Raw genomic sequence first — 22,875 nt, 5'->3', positions numbered from 1 at the left:
ATTTTTAGTATAATGTAGATGTAACGTATCATATAAAACTATATCAATTTATAAATTTATTAATCAATTTTCTCATTATCCCATGAATCATTAGATGTAGTATTAGATGATAAGTTTATAAGTGAAATATAATAAATAATTTCCAACTATTTAATATCAAATTATAGAATGATAAGAGGATAATGAGAATTGGAATGAGTAGCATATTAGGACCCCATTTGATTGTTAGACTCAACTCAAATCAATTCGATATAATTTAAGCTAAGTTTAATATTCAAACACAAATTCTCAAATTATTAAACGCATCTCAATTCAAAACCTTTTTAGAATACTCTTACCAGATTATCTATATCCAAAATAAACTATACTTTATAACTATTAGACAAAAAATTCACTTACAATGGATTAGCCAATAGCAAATTTTGTAGCTTTTTAGCTACAGTAATTGTAAAGAGAATACCAAATTTAATATCTACTGTTTACAGACCAAATACTTATTTTATTATTTTTTTATAATACACTCTCTCTTCTCTTCATCTATATCCATAAACTTACATAAGTTTCTTTAAATTAAATAATAAAATATGATAAAATAAAATAAATTAATAATTAAAAAAAATTAAATATTTGTTAAATTATTAATTACTCATTACTATATAATAAATAAATGAATAATCCAATGAGAAGATTTGATGTAAATAGCTAAAATCAAATTTATCTTATATTATATTATTGTTATATAAAAAAATAACTATTCCAATGTGAAGACTTATATAAATAGAATAGTCAAAATTTAAATTCATCTTACATTCATCAAAATTGTCATTTACGTATATATAATCCATTAAAAATACTCTTATACGTGGGATGCACAATTTTTTTTAATTCAATATCTCTATATACGTGATATCCATATCCTTATAAAACTCATTCCATCTTCTTAACTCATTACTATTTATAAAATAAAATTAAAAAAAAAAAAAAAAAAAAAAAGACTTAACTAATCCCAATTTAAGTCAAAATCTATGTGCACCTAAAATACTTTATCAGAAGTCGACTTGACTCTGATATTATTCTTAATAAAATTTATTACTTTTCCACTTGAGAAGAAAGCATTTTCCAGATGTTGTTCGTGCCATAGCCGAATCTATAAAAGAGACGAAATTGCGTTCGGGTGGATTTCTCGTCTACCGCCAAAGAAATCTATCGGAGTTCTGTCCTTTCTGCTTTGTCTTTTGAGTAATCGCGGAGTCGGAAAGCGAGAGAGAGCGAGAAGGTTAGCATTTGAGGGATAGAGAGGCTCGTGTCTCCCCAGTTCCCCCACCTAACTCCCTCGGCTGAAGATTCGACTCACCAACCCCACCCCCCCGGGTTATTATATAAAGGGGGTTCGCTTCTAAAGATTTGCACCGTTTGAGCAGCTCTGATTTCCTGCTTCGAATGTTTGAGTATTGCTCCAATCTTTCAGGAACTGTGAGATTTCGTTACCTATCATTTTTTGGGTTTATTAATTTTTTATTCTTTTGGATTGTTTGAGGAATTGCATGTGTGCTCTGCATTTCCTTTTCTTGGGGTATTTCAGTGCTGTTTTTACCAAATCAGCGATCATTGTGACAATGTTAATCGATGATAATTACTCGGTTGTATTTGAAATGGTCATATCTAATGCAGATAAATCACTTTCCCTAATATCAATATTTTTTTCCACCCTATTTTTTTATCGTTAAGAAGGAGAGATTATCTATCTTTGCCGTCACTTGCAAATTCTTGAAATTCTTTGAATATCTGCGTGTTCTAGTTTCGTTTTCTTAATCGGGTTGGTTTCGCTCTTCAGGTTTCTTAATCAGGGAAATAAGGTTCATTGTTAGAGTACTTAAAAACGTTGATGTACTGGGAGTTATGAGATTTTCTTTTGTATATAGAGGTAAAGGTATCGCTCTCTGCCATAGACAGGTTGAAGTGCAAGTGTCTTGTTTAAGAGGCTAAAATGCCATCTACTTATTTCTCGAGACTAAGAAACGCTTTCCGGAGGTCGATTGTTGGGCAAGAAGCTGGGCTCCGGGGCTCACTCGATCTGGTAATTGGGGACGGGAGTTTGTTGTTTCGCAGTTCTAGGACCTTCCATTCTTTATCATCTTCAACTCCTACGGATCTCCATGTATTGTTACGACCTGGAACTGTATTTGCTGCAACATCAGAGTTAGCTAGCCGAAGAAGGAATATCTCTGTTGTTGGAGCACTTTCACGCACGCTGCATACTCCATCTGTTTCTGGGCCTTCCTTTCAAATCTGTGCTTATCCTATTGGTTGCACACTGGCTGAACCTGGGCACTTAATGATCAGCAGCAAGTTTCAGAATACGCCGATGGCTTCTTGTGGTTCCAGACCTGTATTTACTGGATCTTCCTTAGATATTTTAACTTCCAGGCAAAAACACCTTTCGTCATGGACAAGTAATGCCAGTATCTTCTATAGCAACAGAAGTTTTGAGAGTTGCAGCAAAGCTAGCATGAGTCTGAAAAACTATAACAAACCAGACAAGAATGTGATTTATGGATATTTCATGTATAATGTGGCAAAGAGGTGGTGCAATTCTCAACCATTCAAAGAGCCAAAACAAAGAGATTTTCATGGCACATCTTCCACACGTTTCTCTGCTGGGACTGCCCCTAATTTGTCCTTCGATAATTCTGCTTGTGAGGAACAGCTTGATAATTCTACAGACTCATCTGAACAGTATGTTCTCTGACACAATTTTCATTATTCTCTTATTAATTTATCTATGAGACATCTTTCATATTCTTTATGAGATATTAGTATCATTGTGCGAACCCCTGGGGGTTGGCTCAAGTGGTAAAGGCTTAGTCTTGGTGGTATGCTCCCTCCAAGGTTTAAGGTTTGAATCCTCTTAGTTGCACACAATTTCTAGGGGCTATCGGACTGTGGGATTTTCCCCTTGAGCTACCCGAGGTGCACATGTGAGAAACTTCTTGCTGCCTTTGCACCCCTAGAATTAGTCGGGATGCTGTTCTTGGACACCTGGTGCCAATAAAAGAAAATTATTATTGTTGTGCGAAGTAGGTGTCATCTAAAATATATTTACAGGCATATGTAGAGACAGCCTACTTGCCTCCATACAACCTGGTCACAATTTTATGTCAGTCTGCTTTCTCCTCACCTGCTTTCAATATCTATTAAACTATTCTTTTCTAGGATAGTGATCTTCATTGACTTATGACCTGGAGGGTTCTAGTTCAGGTATATTGGGAGCTTCTCCTATTAGGACGTTTTAAGATGGTTACCTGTGTTGGAATATGAAGGTTGCTTGAAGTGTTGAATCTTCTCAATGGTACAACTCGTCATATGTGTATTAGTTTCACCATTTTCATTGCTTGGATGCCCGAGATGCTCTGCCCCTTTGACCTATAAATTACAGTTTCTGTGTCATCATTTCTAGTTGTAATATTTACCGTTCATTATTTTTGCATAGATACCAGGCATAACTGAAAAGGCCCCTTAGTAGTTTTTAATCTTCTCCAAAATTCATCACCTTTTATAGCAAGGACTAGTTCAAAGCTACTTTCTTATTGCTTGTTTATTACAATGAATTTTATTTTTTCTCCTATGCTGCCATCACTTCTATTTTATTAATTATTTTATTTCTGTTATTGAGATTTTTTATGGACTCAAGTGTGAACCCACTTTGGTCTCTATATATAAATATCAACATCATGTGATAACTTCATGTTACAGTTTACTTTCTTGACCATTATTTGCTTTTCAAGTTAGTAGTATGCCCCTCATCTTCTTATGGCTCACTGAACTGCACCTCATATGCTTTGTTCATGCTGCTTTTACTTTTTATACTTTGCAGATTTTATTTGTATTTACCTCTCCCTCTCTCTTACTTGATGAGTTATATACCGCCCTGTTTTTGTTTTTACTAAATGTATTAGAAGCTAGTAACCTTATGTTTTCCCCATTTAAAAGACTGTTATTCTGTGCCTTTACTTCTGTAATTACTTGTCTTTAACCAATAGAATGTGCTTGAAAGAATAAAGACCCATATAGAATGAACGTAATGGTCCGAAATTTTGTTAATACTTGCTTGTGGTACTTGCATATCATGAAGTAGCTTGTTTGTATCAATCTTGTTAGTGTAGAGCTTTCAAGTCTAGCCTCGGACTCAAGACGTTGAAACTTTTTTTGCCACTTTAATGTTTAGAAAATTGTTTTATTCCTCTTGTATATGTCTAGAGTGTACTTGGGCTATGCCCTTTTATGTTTTTTAATAAAATCTTCTATTACTTACAAGGAAATGTTTAGAACATTTAAATATATTTTGAGTCTAAAGTGGGAAAGATTATGAAAGATTGTTGTGATAATATCATGTCATGATTTATTAATTGAACATGGCTAGGTGATGAAATGATGTACTAGCATTATTGCTTGGATTTGACTGCAGGAAGACATCAATGGACAAAACTCTGAAACTATTTTCAGGATCATGCTGTCTGCCTCATCCTGATAAAGAAGGAACTGGTGGGGAGGATGCACACTTTATTTTTGATGAGCAAGCAATAGGGGTGGCAGATGGTGTTGGTGGCTGGGCAGATCTTGGTGTTGATTCTGGACTGTATTCGCGGGAACTCATGTCATATTCAGTAACTGCTGTTAAAGAGGAGCCAAAGGGTTCAATTGATCCTGCGAGGGTCTTGGAGAAAGCTCACTCAAGAACAGAAGCCAAGGGTTCTTCAACAGCTTGCATCATAGCACTCACAGATGCAGTATGCTTCTTCCATTCTGGGAATACCTTTATGCTTCTCTTTAGTTTCGTGCCATTTGCCTGAGAAGCACTACTTTAGAAATTATTATTTTATGGAATCTGTAATTTTAGCCTCGTTCAAGATCTTCGAAGCTCCATTCTTTCTTATTATGTTAATCTGAAGATCAACTTATACTCACCTCATTGTAGTGCCTTTCCCTTTTGGGTTTCGATGCTGATTCAAATCCCAATGCATGAGCACTATCATCTTAGTTCATGAAATGATTGCAGGTTTTGTATTGATTGTTATTTTCAGAATGAAAAAAAAAAATCTGAGACCTATAAAAAGGAATGAAAAAAAAAATGAGGGTTTTCTTATGTGTTAAGTAACTATAATATATGACACATATCCTCTTGGGCGCTGGCATTGGTAGAGTTGACTTGAGGTGGCTCAGTGGGATTGACCACTGAAATTCAAGCCTTATTATTTTGATTTATTTGGAGAGCTGGCTTTACTCCAAAAATGATATAGGATAGATCTCATAACCTGGCTACCATTCCTTGTAAACTGCACTAGGGTTAGGCAAAATTATTGTTACTGTGTTCAAGTTTATGACTGATAGTGTATGGATACTTAAGATACTCTACTCTATTGTTCCAAGAGTAATGCTAGGTACAAGCCCAAAATGTACAAGCCTTTTGTAAAAATGTGGGCCCCATCAAGAAAAAGTGAGTTCTTCACACTTTTCCATGGTGGAGTCCACTTTTTTATAAAGGGCTTGCACGAGGTTTGTGTATTTGGGGCTTGTATATATCATTTCTCTTGTTGCAATGTGATTTTAAATGATTAATTAATTTAAACTTTTGATTGCCAACTACATGCAGCAGCCATCAATTACCCTAACTTTGTGGTTTATTGCCTTAAGAAAAGTTCATTATAGTCCTAAACCAACTACTTATGGGAAAATTACACTTTACCCCCTAAACTACCACTTCTTTTGCAACATATAACCTCCAAAATACCAGAATTGTAACTGAATCCCTTAATTTAAACATTTGTGGAATGTGCATTCACATTAAGATTAGATGGTTAATATGGATAAAAATAGGTGACTTTGTATGATCTTAATGGTTAGATCTAACAGAGGGAATAAACATAACGTAATTTTGTGGAAGGCGTAGTTTGTTTTTAGGAGAGGGAGGGGTAAAGTGTAGTTTCCCCTATTTTTAAACTTGAGGTTCAAATAATTACATCTGCTCCCTTGGATAAGAGAAAGCGGATCTTATCTTTTTGTTACTTGAGGAAGTGACTCAACCGAGTCCATCTCTGGGTGTTTACCTTCTTTGAAACATGATCTCGGGAGTTTTCTTTTTTCATTATAATAACTGGCAGGAAACATGAATTTAATTGCTCGGTTTTTAATTGCAGGGCATTCACGCAGTTAATTTAGGGGACAGTGGCTTTATGGTAGTTCGAGATGGTTGCACTGTCTTTCGATCTCCTGTGCAGCAGCACGATTTTAATTTCACCTATCAACTGGAAAGTGGAATTAACGGTGATTTACCTAGCTCTGGTCAGGTTTGTGATTCTTAATCTTTCTTCTCCTTTTGCAAACTCCTTTTTTAGAGGAACCTTATTATCATTTGATATTAAAATAGTATATTCTGTTTTCTTGATACATTTTATTAGGAATGATGTCCATATGTTTTCTGGGAGGGCTATCAGAAAATATATGCTGGGAGGGCTAAACCTTTGTCTCAGGGAGCAAATTTGTTTCTTTATCGGCATTAACTGATGTGTTTTAGCTTGGCACCCATGCATTACCTGATAGTATCATTGCCCTGTATTTCCCTGAATAAATCGCATATCTTTATTATTATTTAGATATGCTCTTGGCCGAGAGTAATGCAATTAATTACTCTGTTTATTTGTACATCTTCCTCTTTTTGAATTGCCCTCTAATTATCGATAAATCATTTTGTTATTGGTTTCCAATACACTGAAGTAAATCATGTATCTTAGGCATTCAAAATACATCTCTCTTTAATCATCAGGTTTGGTCCTAGAGCTCTATTTCAAAGACAGGCGAGAAACAAAGAATAAATCTGAATTCATCAGTTTGAAATTAAAGATTGAAAGCAATTTGATTCTGAAATTTGTTAATGAGAGTAGGCTATGTTCAATTCAGGTTTTTACAATACCTGTTGCTCCGGGCGATGCTATAATTGCTGGCACCGATGGACTGTTTGACAACTTGTACAATAATGAGATTACTGCGGTTGTGGTTCATGCCATGAGGGCTGGCTTGGGCCCTCAGGTGACAGCTCAAAAGATAGCAGCGTTGGCTCGCCAAAGAGCGCAGGATAAAGACCGGCAGACACCTTTTGCCACTGCTGCTCAAGATGCTGGATTCCGCTATTATGGTGGCAAGCTTGATGATATCACTGTTGTTGTTTCGTATATCAAGAGTTCTAGCTCTGTATGACTCTCTCTCTCTCTCTCTGCACGTTGTATATTCTCTTTATTTCATTTCATTGCTGTTCAAGCCAGGTTTTTTGTAGAGTCCCAAAACTCTATTGCGGTTATATAGGTGTAAACCGAATATAATTTTTTTATTTGAGCTGATCTGCCTCACTCTGCCAATCATCGGAACTTTGTCGCACCACCACCAAGAGCTTCGGTAGTTCGGGCCGACTCTTTATAACCATCAAAATAGAAGAAATTCTCATTCGATCAAAGTCTCCTTAATCCTTGTTTTTTCTTGTTATTTGGTTTGGCACTAACATAATAATATGCAGTGATTGCTTCACTAAAGAAGTTAATGCACTGAGTGGGAGATGAGAGAAAGAACTGTAAAGAGTGTGGCTTTAATCAAACAGCTATCAGGAAGATGCTGTTCAGTGGCAGTCGTGCATCGTGATTTTCCTAATTTACACGTCAAGACGATTGGTGCAATCAGAACAAGATCTAAAAAATAAAATGAAAAAGAAACAGTTAATATTTTGGCAGCATTCGATGCCCAAGTTAACTCCGTAGGCCTTTTTTAATATTTATTTTTCTAAAATGATATTTCTTTAATTAAAATATGGACTAAAAAGGAAGACTTTGGTAATTTCAACATCTTCCAAATTATTGGGAGAGGGAAGCTGCCTTCTTCAATAGCATTTTTCCTAGGGTTTGATTGATGGGCTATGCTTGCAAACAATAGCATCCCTCATAAATTAAAAGGGATTTTGAGAGTGAACAAAGCAAGTCTTCCAAATTTACATAGTAAATGATACAATTATATAGGTCATGCTAAGTTTTTTATCAAATGTGTGTATATGGAAAATGGGTAGAAAAATTCAATTAGTTTAAGAAAAAATAAAAATAAGTGTGGTACATGGTATGTGGGAATGATGAGTAGAAACTTTGGTATTTTGGGATAGCCAAGAGAGAGATCTATTTCCTATTTCTTAATATCAATCGTTTTAAGAAAACAATAACATAGTTTTATACTTTGGTATTGCATGTTGTTAGAGGACATTTGAAGACACAATGACAATGAAGTTTACATGAATTTGAGGCATTGCTTGAGCCTCACATGCCAGTCAGTTTGTGGCAACTATTTGTAACCTCTCAAACTATACACCTCGGCATTGGTAAACTCACTCTTCACTTCATTGTGTTTCTTGCTTCTTACTAGACATCTCTTGATGGGATTCAAAAACCATGAAAGGAACAACGGAGGTGAGAGCGAGGAGGCCTTCTCCTATTTTCTAGGAGATCCCTCCTCCACTGCTTGCTTGAGCCATTCCAGAGATGACTTCTTTTGTGAGCCCCCTTATCATAATCTAGACCAAAACCATCACAAAGTATCCTCTTGAGCCTCCTCTCCACCTAAAAAGGTCGACCCTCAGGGGTGCGGGAGGGAGATTACACTTCCACCCTTGTCCCTCAACCACTCGACACTCGCCCTTGTTCAATAAGGGGTTTTTGTATCTTGTATATAATTTTTTGGACTACTACGTCCACCGACGCTTTCTACCAATAGTGCATTTTGCACTTTGTGTTTTTATTTACTTTTTTTCAAACAATTATTAAATTTTTTTTAAATATTCTTTTAAAAAAGAACCACAAATTCTTTAAAAAAAATACTATAAAAATATATTTACTATATATATAAGTACGAATGTTGAATGAATAGTTTTTCGTCTAACATTTTTTTTCCAATTTTACCCATATTTTATAAGGAAGTTACATTCTCTTCTCACCGATCATTTTGTCGATTTCTGTTTTTCTCTTGCCGACTAACATTCTTACATTTTTAAAGTTTATCGCTTCACCGACTGAAATTAGGAGATGGTGGTTGGAAAATGAGATTCGCAGCATGAGGAAAATAACTAAGCAAAACAAAAAGGAAGCCCACAGCTTGGACCGAAACAAGGGCATGGGTAGGGGCCAAAAACATAGCACAAAAATGGAGGGAAAAAAATGGAGATGCAAAGGTTTCATAAGCTAAAAAATCTTCAGAAATACCGAGAGAGAAACAGAGAGAGAGGGACGACATGGAGGCTCACGGAAAGTGTAACAGCCCGCTAGAAATTCAATTATGAAATTTCTATTAGTTTTAGGAACCTCGTGAAGACTCTATAAGTTTTCACGAATCCATTAATCGTATAGGTTTTAGTTTAACTACATAGTTAGTGTTATTATTTACTATGGTATCAGAAGTGTGTTTTTGATTATTGGAGATAGTTAGAAGTGTCAAAATGTATTATGGTTTGTGCCATTAGACTCGGAGGGTCATTTAAGGTCTTATGCCACAATAACACTTTTTCATATTTTTGGACGAAACGTCGGTTCAAAATTGTGGATATTATTGGATAAAAACATCTTAAGTTAATTTTGTGAATATTATTAGATAAAAATATCTTAAGCTAATTTCGTGGATATTATTGGGTAAAAAATATCTTGAGATGATTTTTGTAGATATTATCGGGTAAGAGAGTCCTACACTTAACTCTCACTCTAGGTAAGAGAGACCTACACTCAACTCTCACTCCAGCCTCATCTCTTCCATATCTCATTCATAAGTATCTCCAACCACCCCCCCACGAAATTATCTTCATTTACACTTTCTATTAAAAGAATATCAAACACTCTCTCTCGGACAGCTTTTAGGAATTCTTTTGCACACCCATTTCGAAACTTTTGTAAGTGTTTTATCATAAAGTCTCCTTCATATAAGTTGTTTCTTTTTTAGTCTAGTTTACGTGGATATCTTATTTGTCCCATTTGAAGATCATTTGGTTAGTAAAATATTGTGTAAACTATAGAAAGGTCATTCTGGGAGATAAACTGGAGAATATGTTGTAGTTTGGAGTTTTTGACCAAGCTAATAGATAACTATTAGTCCGAAATTTTTATGGAGTATTGCTAACATGTGTATATGATTATTGATTGAGGATTTTTGCATGATTAAAGGTTTTGATGAAAGATTTTCTTAGATTTAGAAACTTAAAAACTAGAAGAGGAAAAACAGTTTCTGTTTTGAAAAAGTTTAACTCTTTGGTGGTCTAAACCTATTCCAATGACTTTGATAATTTTATTGGAGGATCCTAAGCATCTTATATACATGTTATATTATTATTTTGAAAATATTTGATGTTAGTTTCAAAAATATGAAATTTTATGCAAAGAAATATTCGGATAGGCCAAAGTGTGGATGTTATTGGTTCAATTTATGTTTTGGTTAATGTTTAACCATGTGATCTTGAATTAGAAACTTATATATGTTTTAGGACATCTTTTTAAACCATGTGATGTTTTGGTTTGAAGATCACATTTTTATAAGTCATAGATCAAAAGGTTAATCAAAACAAGTTAGAAACAAAAATCAATAGAAATAACATATGGGAATTTCGGCCCTATGGAGTTTTAATAGTTGTGATTAGTTTTAAATTTTTCTAAATTGATATTTGAATTGATGATAAAATTTACATGAGGCATGTAAATTTTGGTGACTTTTAAAGTTAGTATGCAAAATCTTTAAGTTATGGGTAAAACGGTCATTTTCCTACATGTAGAGAGTAAAATAAAAATTTTACTTTTTAAGTTAGTATTTTACATTTTTTAAATTATTAGTGATTTACTACTAACTTTTAGAATCACAAATTACAGTTCTTCGTGATCGCGCTTGAGGTTTTATAAGAAACGCGGAGATCGAGGTAAGTTAGCTTTTAACTTACTAGTAGTCTACTGTGTATGCGTGCTAAGTAAAGGAACTACAGTATATGTATATGTGTTATCATATATGTCATGCCATGTCAAGTCATCACGTAATTGTTTGTTATACAGAATTTATTCTGTCATCAGTTTTTATCTGTTATATAATATATTCTGTCATGTATTACTGTACATTACAAGTACATCATGCTAAGTATGTCATCTATTACATGTATATCAAGTCATGTAATATTCACTGTTGCAAGTATGTCATGTTAAATATGTTGTCTATTATATGTTATGTCATGTTACGAAATGTTTCTATCTCAAGTTAGTCATATATTTCAAGTTATGTTCAAGTCACGTTATGTTACGTCAGGGCTTCAGTCCTTTCATATTCCAGTCACGTTTCATCTTGAGTTACATTCAGTTTCGTGGGGTCCACAACAACTGTGGCACACGAAGCATGGGGTCACAGCAATTGTGACGCATATACTACGTGAGACACAACAATTGTGACACGTAGAATACATGGAGCCACAACAACTGTGGAGTATGTATTTACACGTAGAATATATGGGGCCACAACAACTGTGGAGTATGTATTTACACGTAGAATACATGGGGCCACAATAACTGTGGAGTATGTATTTAACTGCATTGTGATGTGTAGAATACATGAGACCACAACAACTGTGGAGTATGTATTTACACGTAGAATACATGGGGCTACAACAACTGTAGAATATGTATTTTTCATGTTAAGTCAAGTTTCAGAATAAATTCATGTTAAGACAAGTTTAAGATCAAGTTCATGTCAAGTCAAGTTCAGTTCACGTTTCAATTTAAGTTATGTCAATTATGCTATGTTGTACGTCAAGTTATGCTTTAATTACTTATGAATTTGATTATACATTCATACTTTTACTGTCATCCATGCATCATTAGCCCGTATGGAAGTTTTTATTAACTTACTGAGATTTGTAATCAAATCTCACTGTGGTAGTCCCAACTACCATTCATTCCTCCCGAATGGTAGATCTTGTTACAGGACCTGAAGGAGGATCAGAAGCTGACCAACTAGACACAGTTGACTAAGCGACGGTGCAACATCAATGTTAATAAAGTAGTTAACGTAAATTACTACTTGTACGATGGAGTTGCATCTCTAGTACTTTTAGATCATAACCATTTTGGACTAGTGTTGTGATCTTAGTTGTTCAATGGGTTTTTATGTATGAAGTATGTTTTAAACATTTGGGATATTTTCAATTTGGTGCATAGTATTGCTAAAGAAAAAATTTATCCACTGCGAGTATTGCATATTGTTAGATGCATGTTAGGAACATTGCATCTTATATGTCATGAACGGGGGCAGGTAACCTTGTGTTGCATGTCTCGACGCTTCAAATGTCTGTCCGATCCCAAACGGAATTTGGGAGCGTCACAACAAGGACTTGCAAAATGGAAAAACAGAGAGAAAATAAATGAAAGAGAGAAGAAGAAAGGTTTAGTTTGTTCAAAAAAAAGAAACCAAAACATAGGAATAAAAAGCAAGCTAACCAAATGAAAATGGAGGAGCTTCGACAATCCAGATATGCAGAGGGAAAACACGAAAATGAGAGGAAGAAGAACTAGGTAGTGCGCGGCAGGAGAAGAAGAAAAGAAGAGAAAATAAAAGAAATGAAAAGAAGTATAAACAGGGAGAAGCAATAGCAGCAACACATAGAAAAGAGGAAGAAAAAATGAAATTGAAAAAGGAAAAGTGGTCGGTGCCAGCAGGAGGAAGAAGAAATAATTAAAACCTTAAGGGCATAGACCAAAACGGCGCTGTTTAAGAGAATAAGGAGGCTGGGCTTAAGGCACACGGGTTAAGCTCAAAAACTGAAAGGAATTGACGCAAAAACAAAGGAAAAACTTACCAAATCAAAGTCTATCCAAAAATAGAAGTCCAACAAGGTAAAAAGGCACAATAAAAATAAATAAAAGTCAAATAAAAACACTAGAACTCAATATTAATAAAATAAAATAATTAAACCCAACAATAAAATAATTTAAAGTAAAAAGTAATTTAAATGCAAAACTATAATTAATATCAAGAAAGCACATCAAAATAAATTTTATAACTTAGAAATCATAAAATAATACAACGAGAAACCCCTTAAAATTAAAACAACAGAGCCACTAATTATATTAAATAAAATAATCTTGCAATTAAAATACATGAAAATACAACTAAAATGACTATTTTCGATAAAAAGGTACTCACATGTAATGATGATGATAAGAGTATTTCTATATATACTTAGATTTTTACTTACAAAACTTATTTTGTTAGTTTTATTTTGAAATTTAAATTTCATAATTTTTAACGTATCAATAATTGACATATAAAAAAATAAGTTTTTTGTAAATTTTTTTTAAATACATTTAGCATTTTCCTAATAATAATAATTGTTTAGTTTGAATCAATGAGGCGGGAATTTAAGATATTAAATATTAAATAAAATTTTTGATTAAAAATATATAATTTTTTATTGAACTTAAAGTGCTAGTTGGACTTTCTTATTGTTACCCTTTTAGATAGATTTTTTCTATCTGAAGGGAATTCTGTATCACATGGAGAAAATTACACAATGTTTATCATACGGTGAACACATTAGTATTTCGTATTGAATGTATATTAATAAACTTGAAATAATTATGTATAAAATCATTCAAATTCCAATTGGAATGACTGTAGAGATTCACTAACATATAATCTAAAGATATTTGCTAAAATTTGCTTTGTATTGTAAACTTGTATCAATCATTTTTAGGGTATATATTACTATGGTTGATGCATATATTACTTTATTTTGAGATGTATAGTTTAGATATATGATTAGCTAATTTTATTTTGGCATCTATGTTACTATGATGTGTATATTACTTTATTTTAGCATGTATATTATTTTATTATTAGGTTATTTTCTCTCAACTAGGCAAGCTCCACTATATATATATATAGTTTCGTCGATGGCTTTATTTATTTATGAGTAATATTATATATAGTCACTTTTTTATACTCTTTACGTATACACATATAGAATAACTCATTTTTGGATCAATTATTATTAAAATTATAAAATTATAAAGAATATTACATAATTTTAGATTAAGAGGGGAATAATGAATGAGTTAATGACAGCGAAATATTCCCTACCGAGGGACAAAGAAACCACACCAGGAAACAAAGCTTCCCGCAAAGACCACGATTGTTATTGTGTGCGTTGAATAATTATTAGAAAATCTTGGAAAGATGTACCTCTAGGGTTTGAAAATTCTGTAAGTCCCAATATTTGTAGATCCAGCAAAGTGACGAATTGATTCATGCAATAGAGAAAGGAAGAAGAGATCTTTCACTGGGTCTGTAGACGCCGAGAAAGGCTAGAGCCATGGCGGGTCGGGCGTTGATGAGGGACAAGGGCCAATCACTTCGCAGATCTCGAATTGCCGCAGCCATTTTGACTGGAGTTCTTCTCGGGTGCGTCTTTGCCTTCTTTTTACCTCGCGGACTCTTCGGCTCTGTTTCGCCAATACAAAACCGCCGAATCGGCAAATCGGGTCTCCAGGTTCTGATCTCAGTTAGAGCATAATTCAAATTTTTATTTTTAAGTGGTTCTCATGTAGCTTTCATTTGTCCAGTTTTTCTTTCTTCTTTTTCCAGTTAAATTCTCTGAGTAGGAGGAGTTGGCCTTATTTCGTACCATTGTTAAAATTGTGGGTTTGATTTTTCATGGTATGAAAAATCTCATGCATGAGAGAATTTTCCTCGACGCTACAATTTGGGATTACCTGAAGTATTAAAATTTGAATGAACAGATCAAGTTTATCAACAGAAAGAAGTGAGTTTTGGGTTGACTTCTGTTTGTGTATCTGGATCGAACCATTGTGGCTTGCAAATTACCACCAGGCAAGACGCCCATGGTGGGATCTCAAGAATTTCTCTCATTTTGATTAACGATCCCTTTTTGCTGGCCCAAACTTTGTTTGAGATAGTCCCTTCGTTGTGCATACGCGCGGCCTCGGTGTGAACTAGCCATGAATGTGTCACAGCTGGGATAATCCTGGGAAGACAATGTGATGAGTTTAGTTAATTTAATTTATTGATTTCACGGGGTAAAATATTTTAAAATCATATTGAAAGAGATCTGAAGATGCCTTTTATTGTTTGTCCATCATGTTTGTTTGAAGATAAGTTTGTTTGTTTCTCATTTTTGACTTTTTGTTTGTTAGGCTTTTTCATCCTCATGTGAATTGCCAGAGCGGATTAACATGATTAAGTCAGATATTGCATCACTGTCAGATAAAAATGCAGAGTTGAATAAGCAAGTCAAGGATCTGACTGAAAGGCTACGGTTTGCTGAACAAGGAAAAGATCATGCACAGATGCAGTTTTTGGATATGGGTGAACAGCACAAGGCTGGCCCTTTTGGTACTGTCAAGGGTCTGAGAACAAATCCAACCGTCATTCCTGATGAATCAGTGAATCCAAGATTGGCAAAGATCTTGGAGGAAGTTGCTATTCGGAAAGAACTTATTGTTGCACTTGCAAACTCAAATGTCCAAGCCATGTTGGAGGTCTGGTTTACCAGCATCAAGAAGGTGGGTATTCGTAATTATCTAGTTATAGCACTAGATGACCATATTGAACATTTCTGCAAATCGAATGGTGTTCCAGTTTACAAGAGAGATCCAGATGAGGGTATAGATTCTGTTGCGAAGACGGGAGGTAACCATGCTGTCTCTGGACTGAAATTTCGTATTTTGAGGGAGTTTTTACAACTCGGTTACAGTGTTCTTCTCTCAGATGTTGATATAGTATACTTGCAGAACCCATTTGATTATATTTATAGGGATTCAGATGTTGAGTCTATGAGTGATGGTCACAATAATATGACCGCTTATGGATTTAATGATGTCTTTGATGAACCTGCCATGGGTTGGGCTCGATATGCTCATACCATGAGGATATGGGTTTACAACTCTGGTTTCTTTTATATAAGGCCTACTAAGCCGTCAATCGAGCTGTTGGATCGTGTGGCTGATCGGCTTTCTCGAGACAAGTTATGGGACCAAGCAGTCTTTAACGAGGAGCTCTTTTTCCCCTCACATCCTGGGTATGATGGGCTTCATGCTGCCAAGAGAACTATGGATTTTTATCTGTTTATGAACAGTAAGGTCCTTTTTAAGACTGTGCGGAAAGATGCAAAACTAAAACAGCTGAAGCCAGTTATTGTTCATTTAAATTACCACCCAGATAAACTTTCAAGAATGAAAGCAGTTGTAGAGTTCTACATTAACGGCAAGCAGGATGCACTAGAACATTTCCCAGATGGTTCTCAGTGAAACAAGCAAGATGCACAAGAACATTTCCAGGATGGTTCTCAGGGGTCCAGATAATGTGACAGAATATCCTATTCTCACCATTTAATGGGTGAAGCAGTTCAGTTTTGGAATACACACTAGATACCAATATATTAACTCAATTCGGCTTTCCGAGAGCAAGAGAATGTATCCTTTGAAATGTTCCCCTTCCTCTTGTTTTTGAATGTTGTAATAACTAGAGCTTTGTTTCACTTTAAGACCATAGTGGTAGCCACTGTTTTATATAATGCATGCGAAGAACTCTTATTCCGAAGTCAGTCGTATACTGTACATTTTAGTTCTGAATTTTTTGAAGATCTTGATTTCTGTCGGCTGTACTCTTCTCAAGTAATTGGTTTACTTGGTCAGGGTTTATGTCTTCCACTGAGGTGATAACGACCAGAAAATAATAATCGAAGTGGGTTTTTTTTTATTTGTTTTTTGTAATTTTGTTTTAATTTTGTTTTTCATGTCAGGCTCTCTTGTGATGTTAATCAGTAGGGTATAAAACATCAGAAACTATCTGCTCTCTGCCTGTTGCATGACTAGGGCAACATGAGCTCTATGCTGCCCCGAAGTCTGTCCGAACTCTCTCTGTTTCCTTCCCCGCACAAGCTGTCCAAAGGGAAGGGAGAGTAAGCCAATGCTTAGTCCCCAGACACTGCGAGCAACATTCAAGTTTAGCAATGTTCGTTAGAATCAATGAGCTCAGTTTATGCTATATGTTAGAATTACCCTCGGTACGTCTGTCTGAAGTTAATTGTGCAGACACTCCATTGAACGTTTGAAAGTGTATTTCCAGTACAAATAATTATGCTTAGCCGGTGGACCTGTCCTGCAAACGGAAGGCAAGTGTATCTGGACAAAGATCTCAAACGTGGTAGGGACACCATAGTACTCCACCCCAATGTTTTTGACTTTTTTCTGTTGTCCAAATCCATCCATCCTTCGTTCTTAACCACCAAAAACATAAAAAACAACAAACCCTCCAATTTTTTTCGCCATTATTTCACAAAAAAATGACCTACTCTAGATCTTTAGTTTCAGCTAAGCCCTCACCCCACTGGGTATGTCTAGACATCGAATGGTTGTTATCACATAAATTCCTAGTAACCTTAGCCTAGAGAAAATATGTTATAAAGAAATTATTATAAAAATATTAAAAAAAATGAAAATGAAAAAGAAATGTCGTTGCATGCATGCCACATGCAAAATATAGTCCGTTTGACGATCGGTACGTAATATTATCATCTTTTGTCGTTTGGAATTTTCTTTCTTATCCACAGGCACTCTCCAACACTTGTATGGCTTCAAATTCCACTTACCCTGCTTTCTTCGTCTTCTTCCTCAACATATTTTTCCTCTCCTCGTCACTTTCATGAGAGTAAAACTTCCGAAACTTGTGGCTCGAGACCTCAAATCTCTATTGTTCTCAGCCCAACATGGCAGCTCAGAGGTTTCCTCCCGCCAAATGATTTTTTTTCCTGCGAATTAATATGCTTGTTTCCGTCGATTGTTGGTCTGGTTGATTGCTGTCTGCGAAAATGGAGAGATTTTCACAGAGAGAGGCTGTTCTTTTAGGGTATAGTAGTCTTCGGCGACCTTTCACGAACTCCAGCTCTTTGCCCAAGGTTCCCGGCAGAGAACTGGGTTTAGATTTCCACGATGTGTTCGGCGGGCCACCGAGGCGGTCGTCAGTTCAAGAAAATCGGTTCAGTTTCAACGAAGCCGCGGATTTCCATGGACGTAGAGGGGAGGAGGATGAAGCACTTTCATGTCCTGTTATTGGCGGGAAGCCGGTGTTTGGGGATGAGAATGAGAATCGAAGGCGGTGCCTGAGCAATGATTTCTTTGATGACATTTTCCGAGGCGATGAATCTTTGAGCCCTGCCCGAGCCCTGCCACCCAAAGCTGACTCATTCAGGTTTTGACTAATTTACTCTGATGATCCTTTAGTTTCGGCTATCTGAAGAATCTGAGGAAAAGAGATGCAGATTAGAAACAACAATCTCTTTGTTCTTTAGTTAATATGTTATGAGGCTATATACATGTTCGATTGAGAAAGATTTTGAAAAATCTTTTCCTTGGGGTTTGAAAAATCAGGGGAACCCCTTGAAATAAGTGGGAAAAAAATTTGTGAGAGGTGTTTCTGTACTTAATTATGTGAAAAAAGTTGTTTGTTGCGAAAATCGAGGTAAGATGTTTTGATGAAAATTATTTTTGAGATTGTTTTAGAATATATATGTTTGGATAGAGAGTAAGAAAATTGTGAGAAAATTTTCAAAATCTTTGTCTTGACATTCATCAGCTATATTGCGTTTCCTTCTTTGAAATTATGTGATATGTGGTAAATTTCCATTTTAAGATTCTGATTGTTGTGCATGTTTCCCTGTGTCTTGTCTTCAACTGTGTTTGATTTCCTAGCTTACCTGCCAAACTGACCAAAGGGATGGACTCTCCGGTATTTGGTTCCACCCTTCATAGTTCATCTAAATACAAGGATGGTGCATCCAATGGAATTAGCCTTTCTAATTCTTCAAACCAAGCAATTCAACGCCTTGAGGAGTTGGGGAATGATGTTCAGTCATCTTATCACCAAAGCCCTTTATCTCCGAAGATCTCTTGTGTCAGCTTGGAGTCATCAGACTTGAATAACTCTGATAAAAGAGACACAGAAGGAAACAGGAAAAACGATTCAAATAGTTTGGAGGTCCTAAGGGAAAGTGGTCAGTTTCACTTTTCTATATACAGATGGGCTAGCAAAGGAGTGCCATTGGCGACACTTTTTAGAGGGAATAGGTCTGCCAAGTTTGAGAGATGCTCAAGCTCGAATGGATGGCTGGAAAGTGGAAGAATGATGAGGGAATCATCTACAAATTCCTCTAAGATGGAATGCAACCAACAGGAAAATGACTCTATTCTTGATACAAGAGTTCAAGATATTTTAGAACCATGTCAAAGTGTTTCAGAATTAATTCTTCCCACACCAGAATCAGAATCACATTCCCTGTTGCTTGATAACAAATATGAACAAGGTAAGTGTGTTCCAGATCAAGTGCATTGGTTCAAATATATTGTCTCTAAAACCACACCCATTTTGTTCTATTGCAGGCAATAATGGAATGGGTGAAAAAGGTGACGGTAAGGAAAGGACAGTTATAAGCACAAAAGAGCCATTAGTACTTGTTGACACAAGTAAAAATGTAAAGAAAGAAGATGGAAAAAGAGCTACTTCTCAGGATTCAACCGTGTACTCGGCTGACAAGCTTGGGAGGAACAGAGTTAAGGGAAGGGTCAAAGAATTCGTTAAAATTTTCAACCAAGGGGCTTCTCAAAAACCCAAAGAAAATATTGATATTGACTGTGGAATTCAAAACTCTAAAGGGAAAAAGAGAGACACTTACAGGGTAGTGAATGAAGTAAGCATTGGCACACCTGGATTAGATGAGAATACTCCAAGGTCCCAAGTAAGCAACAAAGTCCCAACCATTTCGATCACGGTAGAGTTACTTTGAGTTCGCTCAACCAGATATTAACAACTTAAAGCAATCTCTTCAAAAGTGCAAGAAAAAAAAAAAAACAATTTTGTTTCAGAAAGCTTTTAGCGAATCTGAAAATTCTAATATTTCTTATCATGTTCTCAGGCAGATGAATATCTAAAACAGTCAGAGAAAGAAGATTCTGCCTTCAAGAGCACCAACTATACATTCAGTGATACTTTGTCAGGACAAAAGGATTACTCACCATCAAACGGTTAGTTTTTGTAATCTTTAGTCAAAGTGGTAGTGAGGCTTAGCTTAATATTTGGGAACAGGTCCAAGTTGAGGAATTTTGAATCATGATAGAATACCCCATGCTTTATTATGGTAATGTGGTGATTTGGAACTTTCATAGCCGAATATTTAAGGTGAAATGTCATCTTCTTGGGTATGGTTTTTTTGGTTGTGTTAGTATGACTTCCAAGTTACTCTGTTAGTCACAGGCTTGGACCCAATTCGCTGTAACTATCAGTGCCATATCTGGAAAACAGAACTCCACCCCTAGAGGTTCTAATTGACCCAAATTGATTTGCATTAAATACACCTTGATTATGGAAGACATCTGCATTTTCTTAAAGAAACTACAACATCTAAAAAGATGGTTCTGACTCAAAACAAGTAAGAACTTTGATTTGTCATCTGGTTTATTTGACACAGAAACTATTTTCCTATTCAAAAGACCATCATAAGCCCTCCATTTTTTGAGAAATCCTTCCATACATGCTTCCCCCCATAGGTATCTGGTAAACATGTGGGCAGAACTGGCAGTGAGCAATGCAAATGAACTTCATGTAATGTGTTCTCCAATCAGTATAAACTTGACGCTATTTGTGGTTCAGATCCAATTCAGTACTTTATGGAAATTAAAAACGGTTCCAACTTATTCTACCCTATCTACATTGATCTAATTTGGGGCATGGCATTGATTTATATGGGGACTGACTTCTTTATGGAAAGATATAACACATCCATGTAATTTTGTCAGCATCAATTCTTAATGGCTCGAAGGCTATAATTGAAGACGCGGATGAGTCCTTCCGAGGGAACTACATTGTATGTGATTTTTCCATTAAAGTTTGACTCATGTTTTCTTAATTGCACAATGTCATCTGATTAAAATTATGTGTCCGCATATGCATCTTATGAACCTAAAATATTAATGTTGAACCATGCAAATCCCAGTAAACAGATGCATAGGATCTTATTATCTATTTGCACAAACTTATATATGTTTTAACATATGCTGAGGAGCTATTTTATTGGGTTTCTTGACAGATAAAAGAATTACCCCAAGGCCACAATGAACTGCCTCAAAGTGTTGACAAAGATGAAGACATCAAAGTAATGGAGAACGCAACACAGGATCAACCTTAACATTGCTTTAAAATATCTATGATGGCAATAATTGTACATTTTCACATAATGCAGGTTATCGATGCAAAAATCAGACACTGGTCCAATGGAAAGACAGGAAATATACGATCATTGCTATCGACTTTACAATATGTGAGTAGGGATGGTGCTGTCATCCTTGCCCAAAAACACCCCCACCCCCACCCTTCCTCTTACTTTCTCTTTTCCCCTCCAATTCTGAAGTACCGAAAGAAATGTCCTATATATTGTCCTTTTATCCTTGACTATTACTAAAGATATTGCTTTTTGATATGCTTAGATATATCTTTTACCTCTGAAAAGTAATGTTGATCAAACGCACAGGTTCTTTGGCCAGAGAGTGGGTGGAAGCCTGTAGCTCTGGTTGATATAATTGAAGGAACTTCAGTGAAAAGAGCTTATCAGAAAGCTTTACTCTGCCTACATCCAGATAAGCTACAGCAGAAGGGTGCTGCTTTGGATAAAAAATACATTGCAGAAAAAGTTTTTGATATTTTGCAGGTATAGATTTTATATCCCACTGAACTCTTATTGTCGCCTTATGCAATATAGAGTAGCTATATATAATTTATTCAGGTATTAGCTCATCAACTTTACTTTCATGTCCATACAGAACTGAAACTCCAATATGAAAGTTTTATTTTTCTCTCTCTTTTTTTCAGGAGGCATGGACTCATTTCAACTCCCTTGGCTCATTGTGAGTCTGTGACTTCAGTCTTTTATGGAAATGTTCCATCAGTGGACAAGGACACAGATGAGTTGCTCAGAAATAAAACGTCCACACAATTAAGGATCTGTTTGGGATTGTCAGTGGATAATAGAAATTTTCACTGTAGAATTTGTCTGTGGAGGAGTAATGCCAAAAATTTCTATTTTTGAAAAGTTCTTTTTTTACCGTGATAATTGTGATATTCCGTTCTAACTGGTAAGCTTTGGTGGTATATGGGATTTTACATTACTTGAAAATAAGAATTTTTGCTCTTTATAATAGTTTCAACAGGATTTTGCATCATTGACTAGTCTTTTTAGAGTATAAGCCATGTAATTTGAATATTCCATTGGGGCGTTATCAATACATCCACGTCACTTGAGTAATGCTACATACAATCATAGAGTGCGCAAGCATCATACAGTAGTTTTGAAAAAGAGTAGAGTTCATTATTAAAAAATTAATTTTTTTCATGTGGATCTCGTATTTATTTTACTTTTTTCAAAGTGACAACACGGTATTTACACACTCATAACTACAACTATCATTTTGTTTACTTTTATATATCTATGTGTAATAGTAGCACTTTCTCACATTGAAAATGATGGTAGCTTGAGATTGTAAAATGTAATTGTATTTGAAATTGTTTTTTTCATATGCTGTCTTTCGAAGACAAGAATCCCACCCGATCTGTCATTGTTAAAGGCAAGTATCTTCCTTTAACAAATGCTTCACCTTTAGCCAAGAACATGGTCCCTTTGTCTTTCGTTGTTGTCGTTTTGTTGGGATTTACGTTCGCTTACATCAATCTGAATCTCTTCCATTCAATTTATGACATCACAATCCCTTTTAG

General features: G+C 35.4%; 3 protein-coding genes across 5 annotated transcripts; all 3 read left to right on the top strand.

The window, feature by feature from the left end:
• The first annotated feature begins 1,078 nt into the window (after positions 1-1,078).
• On the top strand, positions 1,079-7,409 carry LOC122299300 (probable protein phosphatase 2C 55). 2 transcript variants are annotated; one of them, XM_043109463.1, is made up of 5 exons: positions 1,079-1,473; positions 1,835-2,736; positions 4,466-4,787; positions 6,195-6,344; positions 6,456-6,739. In XM_043109463.1, the coding sequence occupies exons 2-5, from the start codon at positions 1,988-1,990 to the stop codon at positions 6,459-6,461; spliced, it is 1,227 nt and encodes a 408-aa protein (XP_042965397.1). In that variant the 5' UTR covers positions 1,079-1,473; positions 1,835-1,987; the 3' UTR covers positions 6,462-6,739. The 2 variants fall into 2 exon arrangements, with proteins under 2 accessions (XP_042965397.1, XP_042965396.1); XM_043109462.1 differs by lacking the exon at positions 6,456-6,739 and adding an exon at positions 6,955-7,409 and having other exon boundaries at positions 1,080-1,473.
• A 6,748-nt stretch (positions 7,410-14,157) lies between these two features.
• LOC122298629 (arabinosyltransferase RRA3-like) lies at positions 14,158-16,656 on the top strand. The gene is made up of 2 exons (XM_043108469.1): positions 14,158-14,587; positions 15,252-16,656. Exons 1-2 carry the CDS (start codon positions 14,411-14,413, stop codon positions 16,362-16,364), a joined length of 1,290 nt encoding a protein of 429 aa, XP_042964403.1. The 5' UTR covers positions 14,158-14,410; the 3' UTR covers positions 16,365-16,656.
• An 890-nt stretch (positions 16,657-17,546) lies between these two features.
• LOC122298628 (J domain-containing protein required for chloroplast accumulation response 1-like) lies at positions 17,547-22,325 on the top strand. 2 transcript variants are annotated; one of them, XM_043108467.1, is made up of 9 exons: positions 17,547-18,306; positions 18,807-19,417; positions 19,494-19,882; positions 20,027-20,135; positions 20,907-20,974; positions 21,197-21,262; positions 21,350-21,427; positions 21,638-21,814; positions 21,976-22,325. In XM_043108467.1, the coding sequence occupies exons 1-9, from the start codon at positions 17,927-17,929 to the stop codon at positions 22,012-22,014; spliced, it is 1,917 nt and encodes a 638-aa protein (XP_042964401.1). In that variant the 5' UTR covers positions 17,547-17,926; the 3' UTR covers positions 22,015-22,325. The 2 variants fall into 2 exon arrangements, with proteins under 2 accessions (XP_042964401.1, XP_042964402.1); XM_043108468.1 differs by having other exon boundaries at positions 17,558-18,306; positions 19,494-19,849.
• The last annotated feature ends 550 nt before the right edge of the window (positions 22,326-22,875 follow it).

The sequence above is a fragment of the Carya illinoinensis genome, chromosome 16 (assembly GCF_018687715.1).
Source record: "Carya illinoinensis cultivar Pawnee chromosome 16, C.illinoinensisPawnee_v1, whole genome shotgun sequence".
In the NCBI taxonomy this organism is placed as follows: Eukaryota; Viridiplantae; Streptophyta; class Magnoliopsida; order Fagales; family Juglandaceae; genus Carya; species Carya illinoinensis.
Note: the sequence above shows the minus strand (reverse complement) of the source record. Positions and strands in the feature narration are given on the sequence as shown.

Bases quoted from the DNA above. Each gene is read 5' to 3' on its own strand.
- LOC122299300 (XM_043109462.1), top strand. From the start codon at position 1,988: ATGCCATCTACTTATTTCTCGAGACTAAGAAACGCTTTCCGGAGGTCG. The intron at 2,737-4,465 runs GTATGTTCTCTG...ATTTGACTGCAG, and splicing joins TCTACAGACTCATCTGAACA to GAAGACATCAATGGACAAAA. The intron at 4,788-6,194 runs GTATGCTTCTTC...TTTTAATTGCAG, and splicing joins TCATAGCACTCACAGATGCA to GGCATTCACGCAGTTAATTT.
- LOC122298629 (XM_043108469.1), top strand. From the start codon at position 14,411: ATGGCGGGTCGGGCGTTGATGAGGGACAAGGGCCAATCACTTCGCAGA. The intron at 14,588-15,251 runs GTTCTGATCTCA...TTTGTTTGTTAG, and splicing joins TCGGCAAATCGGGTCTCCAG to GCTTTTTCATCCTCATGTGA.
- LOC122298628 (XM_043108467.1), top strand. From the start codon at position 17,927: ATGGAGAGATTTTCACAGAGAGAGGCTGTTCTTTTAGGGTATAGTAGT. The intron at 20,975-21,196 runs GTATGTGATTTT...GTTTCTTGACAG, and splicing joins CCTTCCGAGGGAACTACATT to ATAAAAGAATTACCCCAAGG. The intron at 21,263-21,349 runs GTAATGGAGAAC...CACATAATGCAG, and splicing joins ACAAAGATGAAGACATCAAA to GTTATCGATGCAAAAATCAG.